The 17,071-nt window shown below is 47.5% G+C and overlaps 6 protein-coding genes across 6 annotated transcripts; 3 read left to right on the top strand and 3 right to left on the bottom strand.

The window, feature by feature from the left end:
• Nucleotides 1-587: 587 nt before the first annotated feature.
• LOC122622543 (eukaryotic translation initiation factor 3 subunit I) lies at nt 588-2,043 on the top strand. Its single transcript, XM_043801080.1, has 3 exons — nt 588-719; nt 897-1,386; nt 1,440-2,043. Exons 1-3 carry the CDS (start codon nt 717-719, stop codon nt 1,925-1,927), a joined length of 981 nt encoding a protein of 326 aa, XP_043657015.1. The 5' UTR covers nt 588-716; the 3' UTR covers nt 1,928-2,043.
• LOC122622551 (DAZ-associated protein 2) lies at nt 2,024-2,882 on the bottom strand. The gene is made up of 2 exons (XM_043801093.1): nt 2,575-2,882; nt 2,024-2,513 (listed from the first exon to the last, which is right to left on the bottom strand). The coding sequence occupies exons 1-2, from the start codon at nt 2,659-2,661 to the stop codon at nt 2,121-2,123; spliced, it is 480 nt and encodes a 159-aa protein (XP_043657028.1). The 5' UTR covers nt 2,662-2,882; the 3' UTR covers nt 2,024-2,120.
• Nucleotides 2,883-2,955: 73 nt separating this feature from the next.
• Nucleotides 2,956-10,062, bottom strand: LOC122622538 (cilia- and flagella-associated protein 44). The gene is made up of 11 exons (XM_043801067.1): nt 9,910-10,062; nt 9,693-9,855; nt 7,824-9,640; nt 7,114-7,758; nt 6,955-7,062; nt 6,046-6,673; nt 4,998-5,990; nt 4,514-4,936; nt 4,231-4,455; nt 3,851-4,177; nt 2,956-3,793 (listed from the first exon to the last, which is right to left on the bottom strand). The coding sequence occupies exons 1-11, from the start codon at nt 9,999-10,001 to the stop codon at nt 3,206-3,208; spliced, it is 6,009 nt and encodes a 2,002-aa protein (XP_043657002.1). The 5' UTR covers nt 10,002-10,062; the 3' UTR covers nt 2,956-3,205.
• Nucleotides 10,063-10,186: 124 nt separating this feature from the next.
• On the bottom strand, nt 10,187-12,952 carry LOC122624815 (SWI/SNF-related matrix-associated actin-dependent regulator of chromatin subfamily A-like protein 1). The gene is made up of 7 exons (XM_043804532.1): nt 12,118-12,952; nt 11,564-12,054; nt 11,355-11,505; nt 11,124-11,288; nt 10,783-11,065; nt 10,528-10,722; nt 10,187-10,467 (listed from the first exon to the last, which is right to left on the bottom strand). The coding sequence occupies exons 1-7, from the start codon at nt 12,885-12,887 to the stop codon at nt 10,252-10,254; spliced, it is 2,271 nt and encodes a 756-aa protein (XP_043660467.1). The 5' UTR covers nt 12,888-12,952; the 3' UTR covers nt 10,187-10,251.
• A 349-nt stretch (nt 12,953-13,301) lies between these two features.
• LOC122620342 (serine protease 1) lies at nt 13,302-14,172 on the top strand. The gene has a single exon (XM_043797765.1). It carries the CDS (start codon nt 13,326-13,328, stop codon nt 14,124-14,126), a length of 801 nt encoding a protein of 266 aa, XP_043653700.1. The 5' UTR covers nt 13,302-13,325; the 3' UTR covers nt 14,127-14,172.
• A 1,009-nt stretch (nt 14,173-15,181) lies between these two features.
• LOC122616179 (serine protease 1) lies at nt 15,182-16,072 on the top strand. The gene has a single exon (XM_043791534.1). It carries the CDS (start codon nt 15,209-15,211, stop codon nt 16,037-16,039), a length of 831 nt encoding a protein of 276 aa, XP_043647469.1. The 5' UTR covers nt 15,182-15,208; the 3' UTR covers nt 16,040-16,072.
• The last annotated feature ends 999 nt before the right edge of the window (nt 16,073-17,071 follow it).

Below are 17,071 nucleotides of genomic sequence, written 5' to 3'. Positions count from 1 at the left end.
TATGAGGAGTGTGTACGCGCTAAGTTGGGAGATTTAACGTTAAAAATATTATTACAAAATATTTAATTCAAAACGTTGTTGTTTCTTTGTTATTTGTAGTTGTTAATATGTTTTCAACTCGCGCCTTTTTGCACAAGTTGCACGTACTAACACTAACTGTAAACTGTAACTGTAGATAATTTTTTGATGAATTTTTCCAGGATCCTTACTTAATATATTCTACAAAGGCCTATAAGCACGGCATTTCGAAACACTCTCTGCGAATAACCACAAAATAAAATAAATTTTAAGATCTCTTTTATGCATAGGTTGCGACATGACTTGACCCACTGTTATGCCATATTTTCGAAAACTTTTGATAATTTTATAAAAAAAATCGAAATATTCCCTAAAAAGTGGGGGCCGAGTTTACAATTTAACATTTTATATACTTTCTTAAGCCCTATAAACTTAAGTCGTACATAGTTAGTGAGCTTTTTCTTTTCTTAACATATTTTAAAATTTTTTTGAAATTCACCTCCTGCAAATTCCACCGTTCCTCCTTCGCCGCTAACTTATCGACTCTAATTTGACTCACATAGAATAGAATCCCCTTGGTATATTGAAGTGAGATTTGAACTAGGCCACGGTCACACTGCTCTTTTGGCGTGTTGTGCTGCGTGGATGTTGTTGCAAAAATATTAGTTTTCTCGCAACAATTAACAATATAAAACAAAATGGTGCGTGCGTAGTCAAGGATTACACAGTTTACATTATTTCGGAGGGGTTCCTCTAGAATTTAACCAAAGTTACAACTACTTGCACAGTGTGAAAGTCGTGTGATATTCCGGGACAAACATAACCTTAAAAGCGGTCTAAATTGTTGCTAAAAATCCGTATTATTCACTCTTTTATAGCGTCCGTTGATGCTGCAGGGCCACGAGCGTTCTATAACGCAAATCAAGTACAACCGTGAGGGCGACCTGCTCTTCTCCTGCTCGAAGGATCAAAAGCCCAATGTGTGGTACTCGCTAAACGGAGAACGTTTGGGCACCTACGATGGTCACCAGGGTGCGGTTTGGTGCCTGGATGTGGACTGGGAGAGTCGTAAGCTCATCACCGGCGCCGGTGATATGACCACCAAGATCTGGGACGTTGAGTACGGCACTGTTATCGCCTCCATTCCGACCAAGTCGTCGGTGCGCACCAGCAACTTCAGCTTCTCCGGCAACCAGGCAGCCTACTCAACGGACAAAGCAATGGGACAGAGCTGTGAGCTGTTCCTCATCGATGTCCGCAACGCCGATTCCTCGTTGTCGGAGCAAGAGCCCACGCTCCGTATCCCGATGACCGAGTCCAAAATTACTTCTATGTTGTGGGGTCCTCTGGATGAGACCATCATCACTGGTGGGTATTCCCCTGATATTCTATTACAATCTATTTAAAATCATTGTTTCCAGGTCACGATAATGGCAACATTGCCATCTGGGACATCCGCAAGGGCCAGAAGGTGGTTGACTCTGGCACGGATCACAGCGCTGGTATCAACGACATGCAGTTGAGCAAGGATGGCACCATGTTTGTCACCGCCTCCAAGGACACCACCGCCAAATTGTTCGATTCTGAGTCTCTAATGTGCCTGAAGACCTACAAGACGGAGCGACCTGTAAACTCGGCGGCCATCAGCCCAATCCTGGACCATGTCGTGCTGGGCGGCGGTCAAGATGCCATGGAGGTCACCACTACGTCTACGAAGGCTGGCAAGTTCGACTCGCGTTTCTTCCATCTGATATACGAGGAGGAGTTCGCCCGACTTAAGGGCCATTTCGGACCCATCAACAGTTTGGCCTTCCATCCGGACGGCAAGAGTTATGCCTCGGGCGGAGAAGATGGTTTCGTGCGTGTCCAGTCATTCGATAGTACATACTTTGAGAACATCTTCGAGTAGTTTGCATCCAGTAGTGTTTAGTACGTTCAGTGCCGGTGAACTGAACCTAACCACTTCACCGGCGACATGTTCGTTTGCTTAGGGAACTTTCAAATATACGCGAGGACGAAACGAAATGGATCGCATCGTTTATTTTATAACATCAAAGGGTACAACATGATTATATTCGAGTAAGTGGTGTGCCTGGTGTAATCTAGAAAAAGGAACGCTTTTTTTGCTTGAGAACCACAGGCTGACCCTGCATGGCCGCCCACTGAGCCGGTGTGGGCAGGCAGCCCGGCGGAGGAGGCGGAATGACCACATTTCCGCTGGAATTTGTCCTCACCTCGGCGCGTGAGTCCAAGTGTAGCACCTGTGCGGCAGCTGCTCCAGCCGACGTACTGGGACCTGCAAGTCCGAAGCCAGTGCCAGGATGCATACCGTAGTTGGGCTGCCCGCTGAAAGGCACCTGCTGTTGCTGGTGGCTGATCATGCCGTAATACTGATTCTGGCTGGGCGGAGCAGCTGCTCCTTGTGGATGGCCATAGGCCCCAGCACCGGTACCGCCGTTTCGCTGGCTTTCTTCATACGTTGGTGGTGGAGCTCGCTAGAAATCGAACACTATTTAAATGGCGACTGTTTATTTTGTAATCGAATAAACGTATTACCATGGCCATGGCATCGCCGGAATTGCGATAATCGTAGGCCGGAGCACTACTCTCGCTTGGTGGACCCGATTTTGATGGCTTGGACATGATGGCTCTTATCTTGTTTGCAATTTGAAGTCGCACTTTGTTTACTTGCAGTTTCTCTGAGTCAGAAACAGGGTTGCCAGCCAATCGAAATTAGTGATGACGTTAAGTTTTCCCGTCAGATCTAGATTTTTTCGAAATTCATTTTTTGCAGCGCGCACTGCGAATATTTTTATTTGACGTTTTTATTTTTGTGATGTTACGAGTGCTACGTAAATTAAAATACAAAAAAGATGGAATTGTGCCACTCACAATTTATTAGTAACTTTGTAAGTACTGCTGTTAGGTCGACAGTTATAGAAACACACACTTTTACAAAATCAGATTTAAAGATATGCTATGATAAAATATACATGTTTTTCAGAAATCCAAAAAAAACTGTACAAAAAATATGTATTGTGTAATAAAATGGAACCTAATAAGTCCAAAAAGGGATTTCAGTTATTTTGAATAAATCCGATACTGTCAAGTTCCCAATAATAATTCCTTTTTGAATTTTTACCCAATTATTTGCCTTTTTGGGCGCTGGGAAGTGCGCAATGGAAGTCTAGAAAGGAAGCCCACTGCTTGTTCCTGGCTTTTTCGTAGCGATCCGCACCGACATTGGCGATTCACAACTGGGCTGCTTATATTGGCGTCTTTTTATCAAGTCTCTTTGAATGGAGCTGCCCAGATTGCGAACGGGAACCGCTGTAATCCCATCGATCAGATTCTCCTGGGCGTGCTGGAGTGTGCTTTCGATCAGCTGCTCCACGGCGATGGCTCGAGGATCCACCATCGGTTCACGCTCCAGCACGTCCACAATCATGCTAAGGGTCTCGTCGGACTGGAACTCCTCCAGCGGCAGCACCTCAATCAGCTCCTTGAACATGTGAGCAACGATGAAATGGGTGCGGTTGACAACGTCGGAATCGCCCAGATGGATGTGGGCGCACAGCGAGTCCTTGGCGTGATCGAAAATTCCGGATATCAGCTCCTCGGTATTCACATCAGAGCGCTCGTAGTCGAACACAGCCACCACCTCATTGAATAGCTTGCGAAGCTCCTCGCCGCTGATGTGGATGAAGTACTTCTTTGGCACAATCGTCTGCAGGTGCTCCGTTATGCACTCGGCTATGCGATCCGTGTAGCGACCCTATAACACAATTATTAGGTGAGATAAGCTAAACGTCTTGGATTTAGTTATTATCACCTGGAAACTGTAGGCGGCCTGGCACAAATAAAGGGAGGAACGCTGGGCAAACTTGCGCACATTCTCCGGAGTGGTGCTCTTCCCAAAGAAGCGATTGAAACTCTTCTGGACAATGGTCTGTACGCGATCCATGATGAACTCATCGGGCATGGGTGGCAGCATGTAGGCATCCACATTGAGGATGGCCGGACAAACCATTGCATCGTCATTGGGCATTATTTCACTGGTCACAACCTGTGGCTGTGCATTTGGATCCAACTCGAACTCGTAATTGATTTGCAGCGGCTTGGACTTCAGCCTCAGGGCGCAGATTTCCCGCTCCAGGCACTGTTGAGTATAGTGTCTTAAGGATTTGAAATGAGCTTAGAAGAAGTACCCACTTCAATCTGGTCCAGCAAGGATTTCTCAATGCCCCTCAGCTTCTCAATATCGTAGGACAGATTCAGTACATTCGGATTGCTCCACTTGGCATAGTTTTTGTTCTGAATGTCCAACAAAGTGCGAAGGATGTTGTTCTCCTCACGCAGCACGGTCATTATGTTAACCTTCTCGGTGTTATTCTGGGTCTCCAGGACCAGTTCCTCCTCGCAGCGAGACAGTTCTTTCTGAAGCACAATAGTTGGATATTAAACAAATCTCATATTCATGTAAGCAAATGTGTACCTGTTTCTCCAAAAGCTCCTTTTCGAGCGCCTTAAGCTCATCCTCGGCGTCGGTTTCCAGATCGAAAATGTAACGCCTCAGGACCTCCTCCTCCAACTCATCCAGATTGACAATAATGCCGAACTTCTTCATCATGGCCTGGCGAATATCCTCCTCGAGCCGCGTAATCTCGAATCGCATGAACTTTATGTCCGTGTTCATGCGCCTCAAGTGAATGAAGTTAATTCGGTGCCAGCGCTTGGTCGCCTGTGTCTCCTCGCTTAGTTGATCCGCCCGGCGCCGCAGGTCCACCAGCATGTCGGCGTCGAAGAGTATGGCTTTGGACAGGTCGCGGTAGTCGTCGCCGTCATAGAAATGCTGCAGTTGGTCCATACGCAGAATGGCACTGATGTGTACCTTGTTGACTTCCTGCTGGCGGTTACGCTGCAAGTAAGAAGTAGAGGATGCTTTAGCATGGAGGTCAATCTCTAATAGAGTTACGTACCCGGAACTGCAACAGGGCATTCTTCTCGCGCTGGTACACTTCCTCGTGGAACTTCATCTTGATCTGCATTTCGGCGATTTCCTTGCGTTTGTTCTCCACATCGCGTATCAGTTCCCGCACATTTCGCTCCAGTTCGTGGCGGTCGGCGCGCATGGAGAAGGCCAAGTCGTATAGCGATCGATCCAGGCCGGTGGGGCAGGTGGCTTCGTCCAGTCGGATGGTGGTCATGTCCAGTGAGTCCAAACTCTTGTTGTCGGCCTGCTCGTCCTCGCTGGATGACGATGACGATGAGGAGGAAGAGGAGCTCTCGTCATCCCCTTTGGATACCTTCGGTGGACGCCACTTCTTTTTGAAGATGCGTCGCAGGAAGTCGAAAAACTTGTGACCCTTAACGGTGGTCGCAAAGAGCACCTGGAGGGCCACAATCTGCTCGCCCAGTTTGTCGATGTTCCGCCTCAGCTCATCCAACTGCCTGTTGGTGCTATTGATAACCATCTGTAGATCATTCCGGGTGCTCATCGCCGTTTTGGCGTTCAGAAGCAGCTGTGTCTCAATCTCCTCGCTGTCGCGCAAAATGTAGAGCTCCTGATTGAGGCTGTTCATGAATGCGGTCATGAACTCGGCGTCCAGTTTGATGTGGAAGCGTCGTACCTGCAGCTTTTCCAGCGCCTTGTCAAACTGCCGCACTTCCTCGTCCACTTCCGTCCGTATGGCATCCTGTTCCACAAGTAACTTGCGAAGCCAACGATGACGGGTCTCCATCATGTACGGCACCTGGCCTTCCTCATTGAACTCAAAGTAGGCCGGATCACTGTTAGGCGGCAGATTAAGCAACTCCTCGGTCAGCTCCGCATTGGGCAGACTTCTGGCCAGCTTCGAGATCTGGAGCATCGTGAAGGCGGTGTTCTCGTGCAGCTCGGGTACATCCAAGCCGTGCATACTGAAAAGGCTTATGTTGCCAGCGGATCTTACTGGAGCCAGTCTGGCTATCGCCTGGGAATACAAAAGATGTAAAAGATGTAAAGGTGGTAACATTCAGTTCACCCACCTGCTCTGCAGTGTGCTCCAGGGTAAGGATATCGTCAATCTCCACACCACAGCCAGGCGTATAGTGCTCGATGAGATTAAGGTCTGGGTACTCCAAGTCCATGTCCGTTTCCTGAATCGGTTCCAAGGGCTGACGGTCCGGCACGGGCAGATAGTTATGAATCACCTCAAGGCGCTTCCTCTTGGCACTGATGAATTGGTCCAGATCGCCCTTGCGCTCGCGCAGCTCCACCACCATCTGGTTGAAGGCGTCCACCATGGCAAAGTATTGTTCGCGGCACTCCACGATCTCGATGTACTTTTGGGTCAGGGTTTCCGATGACTTGGGCTCATAGTCCGATCCGATTTTCAGCTTGAAGTCACCCAGGTTGCGCTTGGCATCCTCGATCTGGGCATCGTCATCGGGATGGTTACGATTGGGGTCCGGCTTCTGGCGCTCCAACTTGTCCCAGTCGAAGATGCGGCGCACCTCGTACAGCTGACGTTTTCGGTAGCGGTTCAGGAGTCGCATCATCTTCTTGCTGAAGCGCGGCTCGATGCTCTTCGGATCGCGTCCAAAGAAGAACGACTCCGGCGGGGGCTCCCCAATGGATTCGTCCGATCTCTCGGGCACCACAATATCATGCAGTCTGTAATGAATGCGGTCAGTAGTCTTAAGTGGATATCGACAATAAGTAATTAATAGAAAGTTGGCTTGTAATAGCATGCATTGGTGGTGTGAAAAATAATTTATGGTGGGCAGGTGATCAAAGGTTTAAGGAACTTGTGTGGCTTACACTTCCGGTTGTTCTGGTACTCGATCCTCCGTGTAAAGGCTGCTTGTGTTGAATGTATAATATGAGAGATAGATATGTATATTTCTGGTGTTGATCGTGGTGTGAAGAGGTGAACCCTGAAGTTCCCCACTTACCCCATGTCGTGCTCCCGTTTCAGGCGCTCCTCGATATCCTGCTTAATCTGAGCGTGCTCCTCTCCCAGAGCCTGTAGGCGGAATGTGGCCACACCCGGCACTTCAGCACTGCAAGTACAATGTTGAGTTGGTAGGGATGATGTGCATCCGTTTACTTACCGCAAAGGATTGACTGTGAAGGGGACTTGGACGAGCTGCTTGAGGAAGTGATTGTACAGCTTCGAGTGTCCCACCTGGGCGAATTCCAAGTCGTAGGCCAGATCCTCTCGCACATCATCCAACTCCGCCTGCAGCTCATTTCGAATTTGCCGGGTGATGCGATCGTCCAGAAGCAGGTCGGTATCCTTGGCCCTCAGACCCGGCGGCAGCTCATCGTTGAGCTTGATAATGTCGAAGTAGACGTTCTGGAGTGTTCCGATTTTATTGAGCACATCGCGGTCATGTGCATCGGCTGCTTCCTGTTGGCGTCGCAGCTCCGCGTTGATTTTATCCTGCTCCAGGGATGTGGCCTCCGCGTCTATGTCCGGAATCTGGCTTACTCCCTCCGGCAGGGGCGGCAGTATATCCCTTAGCCTGTTCCTAACGATCTTCGGACCGTTCCACTTGTGGAGGAACACGTTGCCATCGTAGCCAACAGTGAGCAAGTGCTCGCCACTGTAGCTAATATCGATTTTGGGAATGGTGCCTTTCAGGCCGTCGTGCATCGGATAGATGCGGAACTCGGAGAGGTCCGTAAAATTGTCCGGATTCATGCGATTGATTCGAATACGTCCATTGTGTAGACCAAAGAGTAGGAAGTCTTCGCTGGAAAAGAGAAAATAGGTGGACATGTCGGGATCTTGGGTGAAGGAATAAGAAATTACACTCACATTATGCAATACGAGTGTATCTCGATGTCATCCGCCTCCGCAATGATGGTGGCTCGAGTGGGCTCCGCCGCACCGAACTCCAGCTCATAGATATAGCCCGCATCGTAGCCCGCCATGGACACCCATATGGTGTCTCGGACGGTGTAACGCAGCCAGATGATAGCGTTGGGCACTGCCGGGATGTGGAGCGGCTCCTCCTCTTCATCCGGTTCCGAGTCGGCCAGCGCCGACTCCATGTCGATCTGCAGGCCGGGATTGGCCTTCTTCAGTTTCTCCACCTCGTTCATCTTGCGCTCCCGCTTGCGTTCCTTGCGCTTCTTTGCGTTCTCCCGATTGATGTCCCGTCGGATGCGGCTTTTAATGGACGCGAACTTTGTGTAACGCATCCGCGAGTTTTCAGTTATGTTGTAGGACAGGTAAGTCTCTTGATCGGTGACCTCTGTGCGGATATTATACTCGTACAGGTCACCACTCTTGCAACCCACCAGGACCACGGTGGGCTCCGTATCGTGCCAGTAGAAGCAGTTCGGGATAGCTGCAAACTGGATAAATCCCAGCGGACGCATGTCCACCATCTGATTCTTATCCTGGCTCAATGTGTAGATGAAAATGCTCTTGTCGGCGCTGCCTGTGAGGAGTATGGAGCTGTTCCGGTTAACAGTGAGTCCAGTAATCGGGGATGTGTGCGCCTTGAAGGCTCTCACGCGAGTCATCTTTGGCCTTTCTGGGTTGCTTAGGTCCAGATACATCTGCCGCAGAACACCATCCTTGAAGGCAGCCACTATTTCGGTTCCCTTTACCGAGATATTCGTATCCAACCAGATCACATCGACTCCCTCCGCCGGGAACTGTTTCTCCAGGATCAGGCGCTGCTCATCGTATTGGTAAACAAACAGCTTTCCGCTCTCCGACATGCAAAGGAAATGGGGCGACACTGGGGACATCTGGGCTGTCAGTACTTTACCGCCAATGCAGGAGAAGAGCTTTCTCGGTTTTTGCGGCACATCGTAGGTGTTAATGTCGCAGAACCAAATACCTCCATTTCCATCTTGCACGTAGTAGGTGAAATCCATCTCATCAAAGGGATGAATTTTCTGCATACAACGGAGCTCCACGTCGGCAATCTTGAACTCGTAGATCGGATCGATCTCCACAAACAAATCGTCCTCTGGGGGATCGGCCAAGTCTACCGTTTCCCAGTACCAAACGCGCACATAACCGTCCATTCCCACCGTGGTCACCTCACCATTCTTCATGGTTATCCTCGTAATCGGTTTGGTGTGGCACGGTTTTCGACCTTTCCGACAGATCTCGAACTTTATGAGACCCGCCTGCCAGAGCAGCATGTTGCCCCAATCGCTGCCCGAGATCACATTCTCATCCTGCAACATGTACATGGCATAGATATCACTGAAGTCTGTCTTGCCAAAGCGACCCAGATCTCCTTTCAGCTTCAGGCCGGTAAAGGTGTTGGCCATCTTCCAGAACTTGATGTGGCTAAGACCCGAGGAGCAGAGGAGTATGGGATTGTGTTCCGAAAAATGCACGAACAGAATGTCGCTCTGGAAGGACCGGGCACGCAGGACGACCTCGGCCTTCTCCCAGAGCCAGATAGTTATGATGAAATCCGGATATCCAGCCTGCGAGGCAAACAACTCTCCGGTCTTATTGTAAGAGCCCGCCGTAAAACAAGTCTGGGCTGCATTCAGTAGTTTTACACGGACATTAAGCGATGGGTACTCGTAGATGAAAACAGTGGGCCGAGCGCCATTCTCGCCCACCGTAAAGAGGTTGGCGTAGTCCGGATGCTCGTTTTTCTGGCAATCGAGGAACATTAGATCATGCAAAGATGTTTAAGGTAAAGCTCACCGTGACAAATCCAACTCCGCAGCCGTAGACCGTTTCCTGAAAGGAAATCTCCTGGCGCGAAATGCTAAAGTAATTGAGGAAGTTTCCCGAGGCAAAAACCAGCGTATCGGGATCCACAAGGACCATATTAAAGAGCTTCTTACAATCATAACCAAAGGAGTGCCTGCAGCAGGAGTTTTCATATTAAGAAGGTACCAACTGCCAATACCGTACTCACTCTACAGTAACGATATCGCGGGGGAAGGATATGTCGTTCTCATTTTCCAACTCCTCTTCGCCCAGAAGATCAGATTCCTGCGTAGTATCCATTTCAGTTAGCTAATATTCTACAAAACCTTACTTGCTACGTATTTATTTATTTGATACAAGTGAAAAGGTTTGCTTGAGTGTTTGTTTGCCTGTTGCCAGGTCGCATAAAACCGGCAATCTGGAAAGATTTCATTAGACGTGGAGCATGCGCATAAACGTGGCCCACAGAGTTCAATGCATTAACATTCTCGAATACAATTTATTTAAATAAACTCATTTAACGATCTAGGATTTAATTCTCTCACATAATCTAAATATCTAAATCCAGAAAAGCCTCATCATCATCATCGTTAAAAAACGCCGCAATATCCGACTCGGCATTGTTTTCTTTGGCCTTTTCTAAATTATTATTTTGCTCACGGTGCTTATTGGCTGGAGCAGGCGAAAAGTATTGTTTTATGCTACCCTTTTCCGGTTCAAGGGAGGTGGACTTGTTGGGCGAGAAGTATTCCTCAATCTTGTGGGACTAGAAAATTATAAAGTTAGCGAAAAGTTTATTTATCAAAGTATTATAAGCGTATCTTACTGAAGTCGGTGCTGCTGTGTGTGTTGCTTTCTGAAGATTTTCGGCGAAGATGCCCACTTTACTAAGCACCTCTTGCTTATTCTTCAGCATGTTCCAGATTGTGTCGTCTGCCGTTTGGTGAGCCATCAGATAGCGACATATCACCGGTTTTGTCTGGCCAATGCGGTGCGCACGACTTTCAGCCTGGGCAAGGGTCTATAGATAAAGAAAACGATATTAGACTGATTTCCACGGTAACATATGATCGAAGCTTACGCTGGGATTCCAGTCCAGTTCAGCGAACACTATGATCTCAGCTGCAGTTAGCGTGATTCCTGAATTGCAAGCTTTTAGCGAGAGCAGGGCCACCTTACAACTGCTCTTCTTCTGGAATGTGTCTACGAAATCCGACCTGAGATCACTACGCGTCTGTCCATCAATACGTATGAAGTGTACTTTTAACCCACTGAGGCAGTCGTTAATGGCGTCCATCATGACACGATGGTGGGCAAAAATAATGAACTTTTTCTGTTCCTTTACTAAGGTTTTTAGGTAGGCGCTATAATTGGGGATAATATATTCAAATACAGACTATTTCGCAATGCTCGTTTATTTACCAGACGGCTCGAGCTTTCACTTCCGCAGTACGTGCATAGAAACGGAGTAAGATCTCCTCCATTGCCCTGCCTTTGGAGGTCTTCAGCTCTTTGCTAAACGCATCTAAGGTCTCCTTGGTCTCGTCATTGGTCCACACTAGGGCGGGATCCAGGACCACAGTCTCACTGCGTATGGAAAAATGCTTGAAATGTCAGAAGACTTCTTTTAAATATACAAAGTGAACATCCTACCGGTTCTTTTCAGCGAGTTGAGGCAGCACCTGCTCTTTCGTTCGCCTCAGCATGTATTTAAGGTTAAGAATAACCTTCAGTTCCTCCAGATTCGATTGGCCGCTGGCATCCCAACCAAAAGTGGATTGCTTTCCATCACAATAACGAGTAGCTGTGAAAATAAGAATCCTATAAGCATGTTTAAAGGTTAACATACATCCCTGACATACTGAACTCCATGAAATTCATAAATTTGCCATCCACCATTTGAAGTTGCGTGAACAGTTCCAATGGTCGGGAGAGAGCTGGTGTTCCGGAAAGCAGAATCACCCGCTTGGCTTGTTCCGTGAGCCTTTTGGCCGTTGTCGTGCACTTGGCCTTGCTGTTCTTCAGCGTGTGCGACTCGTCGAAGATGATGAAACCATATTTTCGCTGCATGAGCTTATCTTCGTGCCGCTCCATCATGTTGTAGCTGGTGATGAGCACCTTGGCCTCACCAACATATTGTTGATTGTTGTTCAGCACCTGGACATAGTGGATGGGCACCTTCGGCAGTAGATCCATGATGTGTTTCGCCCAACTGTCTCTTGTAGAAGCGGTGGTGCAGACAAGTAAAGGCCAATCATCCTGGAAATAGTCGGCTACGGCCAAGGCCTGATAGGTTTTGCCCAGACCCATTTCATCACATATCATAATGCGGCCTTTTTGGGCTATGGAAAAGCTAAATATAAGATGGAATAAATTTAGTGCAATGGCAGTTTCATAGCATACATTTAAAGCTTACCATACCCCATCCTGTTGGAAGGGCATTAGTTGGTCCGCCAGCTTGGGTTCTATGGAAGCCAAAACACTTCTTTCCGCAACTATTGGCGGCTGGCGGCAGAGATCTAGCACCTTCTTTGGTATACCAACCACGTGGACATATGGCTTTAGATCCGCTGCATGCGTCTCCAGGGATTGGTAGTCCGAGAGATCGAAACTCCATATGCGGGTTTGGCTATCGTAGGATTTGGTGGGCATGTTCTTGAACACGGCGACTAGCTTTTCATGATATCCAGAGGTTTGGGCGGCAAACCGATGTGCGCTGACCATGTAGAGATTGCAAGTGATGGAGTTACCGAGTTGCACAGTCACGGGTTTCTCCTTATCGGAACCAAGTGAAAGAGTGGGCTTGTTTCTTTCGCTTCCGCCATTTGGCCGTTGGTAAGGATGTGCGGCTCCTCGGGACAATTCCCGGGCGGATGTCTGTTTGATTGCTTTTAGAGCGTTCATGAACGACGAGCTCTTGTTGTCACCGGACGTGGGTGCGCTCCTGCTGATCTTCTTCTGCGCTGCAGGCGGTGATCGGTAGAAATTCAATGGAGATTTGGCCTGCGGTTGTTTGGGATTCGAATTTCCATCACGGGCATGTTGCGGCCCACCTGTTGCAGTCGTTGTGGATTGTCCGGATGTGGATGTGGATGCGCTGGCCAGCAGCTGGGACTTCTTGGCCTGCAGCTTGGCCAGCGCAATGCGCTTCTTCTCCGCTATTTCGGATGAACTGCAAGTGGACATGCTGCGACATCAATTGACAAAATTTGGCGGAATTTATAAACAACAAACAGCAAATGCATGGCTCAGTGTGACCAGGGCGCCATGTTTTAATCCTTACATCTTGCAATGGGCGCCTAATTTGAAAAGTGCTGTATTTCTACATCTTACAATCGTTATGTACATGTAAATGTAAAATAGTTAATCCTTAAATTAAATTAAAGTCATTTTTGTGTTTCCTTATATTGATAATCAGCCTTGGATTTTTCCCAAGAGGGAATTATTATTTCTTGCCTATCAAGATGTTCTTCGACGCGGTGGTATCAATTAATTTCCATTGGTATCAGCGGGCACAGTTCTTAGAGATAGGATAACGCCGAGTGGGGGCTACTCCAGACAGCGATAAGGGGCGCAATAAAAAGGGATGGACGTCTAGCAAAGGCCACAAGTGATCCAATCACCATGAAAGTGTTCGTTGTACTGGCTCTGGCTTTGGCCGCTGTCTCCGCCGAGACTGTCCAGCAGGTTCATCCCAAGGACGTGCCCAAGGACACCAAGATCAATGGCCGCATTGTGAATGGATATCCAGCCTACGAGGGCAAGGCACCCTACACCGTGGGTCTGGGCTTCAGCGGCAACGGCGGCTGGTGGTGCGGTGGTTCCATCATCGCCAACAACTGGGTCCTGACTGCTGCTCACTGCACCAACGCCGCCTCTCAGGTGATCATCTACTACGGAGCCTCCTGGCGCACCAACGCCCAGTTCACCCACACCGTCGGCAGCGGCGACTTCATCCAGAACCACAACTGGCCCAACGAGAACGGCAACGACATCGCATTGATCCGCACCCCCCACGTGGACTTCTGGAGCCTGGTCAACAAGGTGGAGCTGCCCAGCTTCAACGATCGCTACAACATGTACGACAACTCGTGGGCCGTCGCCTGCGGATGGGGACTGACCACCTCTGGATCCCAGCCCGACTGGATGGAGTGCGTCGACCTGCAGATCATCAGTAACTCGGAATGCTCCAACACCTACGGATACCAGCCCGATGGCATCCTCTGTGTGTCCACCTCCGGCGGCAAGTCCACCTGCTCTGGTGACTCCGGTGGCCCCCTGGTTCTCCACGACGGTGGCCGCCTGGTGGGAGTCACCTCCTGGGTTTCCGGCAACGGCTGCACCGCTGGCCTGCCCTCCGGATTCACCCGTGTTACCCAACAGCTTGACTGGATCCGCGACAACTCCGGCGTTGCTTACTACTAAGCTGGATGGTCCTCATTTTTAAATAAACGAAATGCATAAAAATTAATTTGGTGACTTTTCTTTGGTTTCTTTATATTAAAATATATTAAATATCACATTGATATTCTAAGTTTTTGAAAGTCATTTTCAGAATCTATAATAAACGTTTTATAGATAAGAATCCATGAATAGCTGAGACATAAGATTGTTTCTTGGTAATCTAGCACTTATTATATGGAAAACATGATGAAGACCTTTTATATTTACCTTTGATAAACATAAATATGAAAAGCAATATGAGGATCTTTTGTATATTCTAGTAAAAAAATGAGATATTAAAATAATAAATATATTTACCAAAAGATTATATTCCCAAAAGAATTAGTATGAAAACTTTTTGCAGAAGCTAAGTTATTCTTATTCTTATGAATGAATTTGGAAATTTTTTAAATAATAATAAATGAGAGAGAACGCTTTAGTCGAGTTCCCCGACTATCAGATACCCGTTACTCAGCTTGTGAAAGCGCGAAAAAAAATTGTTTACATTTCTCGGGCACATTGATATATAGACAAAAATATAAAAACAAAAATATGGGCGTGGCAAAACGTTGTTTGGCAATTTGACTAAATTCCTATGAGCAGAGGAGCGCCATTCCAATAATTAGGCAACAATATATTTGAATGACCACAGGACTTAATCTCTACAAGCTCCTGTTCGAGTGCTCCATTGAGTTGCGGTGCTGGGCATGAATGGGTGCTTATCGGGACTTATCAACAGATCAGCTCCGAGTGGCCGCACGTCCAAGTCGATAGACTCGCGCAATCTCCTAATGAATGAGTGGCGGTGGGCAATCTTCGAATGGAGTGGCAAGTCATGAGCCGGAAAGTGTGCGAATCGGATGGGTAGATCATCGGAGTACCCTGTAATGATAGTGCCGCATTTTGGAGGCGTGCGAAATTAATTTGATAAGATTAGCGCAACCAGAGTGGTTTGAACTTTCGAGTGGCGGTGAAGATCTCCAGCGATATGACTACGTCGGACTGTAGGGGTATATAAATCACTGGACGACGGCAGAGTATCCAGTTGCACTCAAGTGATCAACATGAAGCTGTTCCTAACTGTCCTGGCCGTGGCCATTGCCTGCGCCGCCGCTCAGCCCGAGAAGGTGAAGCCGGTGCCCCTGAAGGACGCCGTCCTGGGATCCGGACCCGGATCCATCGAGGGTCGCATCACCAACGGCTATCCCGCCCACGAGGGCAAGGTGCCATACATCGTCGGTCTGGGCTTCAGCAGCGGCAGTGGTGGCTGGTGGTGCGGTGGCTCGATCATCGGCAACACCTGGGTGATCACGGCTGCCCACTGCACCCATGGTGCCAGCTCCGTGACCATCTACTACGGTGCCTTGTGGCGCCTGCAGGCTCAGTACACCCACACCGTGGGCAGCGGCAACTTCCGCCAGCACTCGGACTACAACACCAACAACCTGAACAACGACATCTCCCTGATTAACACCCCGCACGTGGACTTCTGGAGCCTGGTCAACAAGGTGGAGCTGCCCAACGGCAACGAGCGTTACAACAACTTTGCCGGCTGGTGGGCTCTGGCCTCCGGATGGGGCAGGCCATGCGACAGCTGTGGAGTGTCCGACTACCTGAACTGCGTGGACTCCCAGATCATCGAGCGCAGCGCGTGCTCCAGCGTCTATGGAGATGATGTGGTCACCGACAACGTCATCTGCACCTCCACCCCCGACGGCAAGTCCACCTGCGCCGGTGACTCTGGCGGCCCACTGGTCCTCCACGACGGCAACAAGCTGGTCGGTGTCACCTCCTTTGTGGCCGCCAACGGTTGCACCTCGGGCCTGCCCGATGGCTTCACCCGCGTCACCAGCTACCTGGACTGGATCCGCGACCACACCGGCATCTCTTACTAATTTCGTTTTTGAAATAAACTATTTTGCATTTAATCGAGAATTTTTTATTCACTTTGCACTCACATGGAATGAATTCTGAACGCGAATGGGGAAACTTAGATCGAACATCTTTAGGATGCGGTACTTTAGTTTTTAGTTTGTTATTAAGTTTTGAATATATCAATTTTTGCTGAACTGTGTAGGCTAGAATTAGAATTTATTATTATTGATTATTTAAATTTTAGCCGTACATCTTAATTCAATTAGAAAGATAAGTCTTCAAACCTTAGAAAAATTCCGTATTTATTTTATTTGTATTAAGTGTCTGTCTTGTTTATTTCGCATATATACTATCTCAATTTTCAATCAATTGATTTGGGGGGATTTGTTTACTTTTCGGACCTTCGATAAGATTAAGGGTTTACGCGTGTGCCAAAAATCTCCATTTTATAAGATTATTATAATGAATAAACTTTTCCATATACTTTGTTTATGATTAGTTATACTATTTTACTTAGAATTTGATAATCAGTGGAACGGAATCACTCAATGAAACTCGATAAGTTAGTATAAGTTTTAAAACGATTAGATAGTTTAGAATCGCTAAGCGAAAGCAATATTTAATAACAAGAATATAAATTACGGATTTGTTTTAGAATTTTATTGAACTTAAATCTAAAGTTCATAGATTTAATCTAATCTTCAATGACTGTGAACTTCTAAATAATTTACACAATTTTTGTGCAAAAAAAGAAAATAATTATGAAAATGACACACAAGTTTTTAACATCTATCTTGTAATCTTCACTTCAAACATTTGTTGTACTTGAACAATTGTGATTGTAAAAACATTTAATTGTAGGCACTCGTAATTCTTGTTAATAAGAATCTGTGAGTATGAGCTTATCATAGTCTTGCACTTGTCTTGCACTTGTGTTTAAAGTTTTAGATTGTTTGTATATTAATAATAATTAAATTAATAAGAGTCGAGAAATCTTCAGCTTAACTTGGCAACAGTTAGTTATTGATGTGATTTCAATGAAAACAAACGGA

The sequence above is a fragment of the Drosophila teissieri genome, chromosome 2L, assembly GCF_016746235.2.
Source record: "Drosophila teissieri strain GT53w chromosome 2L, Prin_Dtei_1.1, whole genome shotgun sequence".
NCBI classification, from domain to species: Eukaryota; Metazoa; Arthropoda; class Insecta; order Diptera; family Drosophilidae; genus Drosophila; species Drosophila teissieri.
This window is presented reverse-complemented; position numbering and strand designations above follow the sequence as displayed.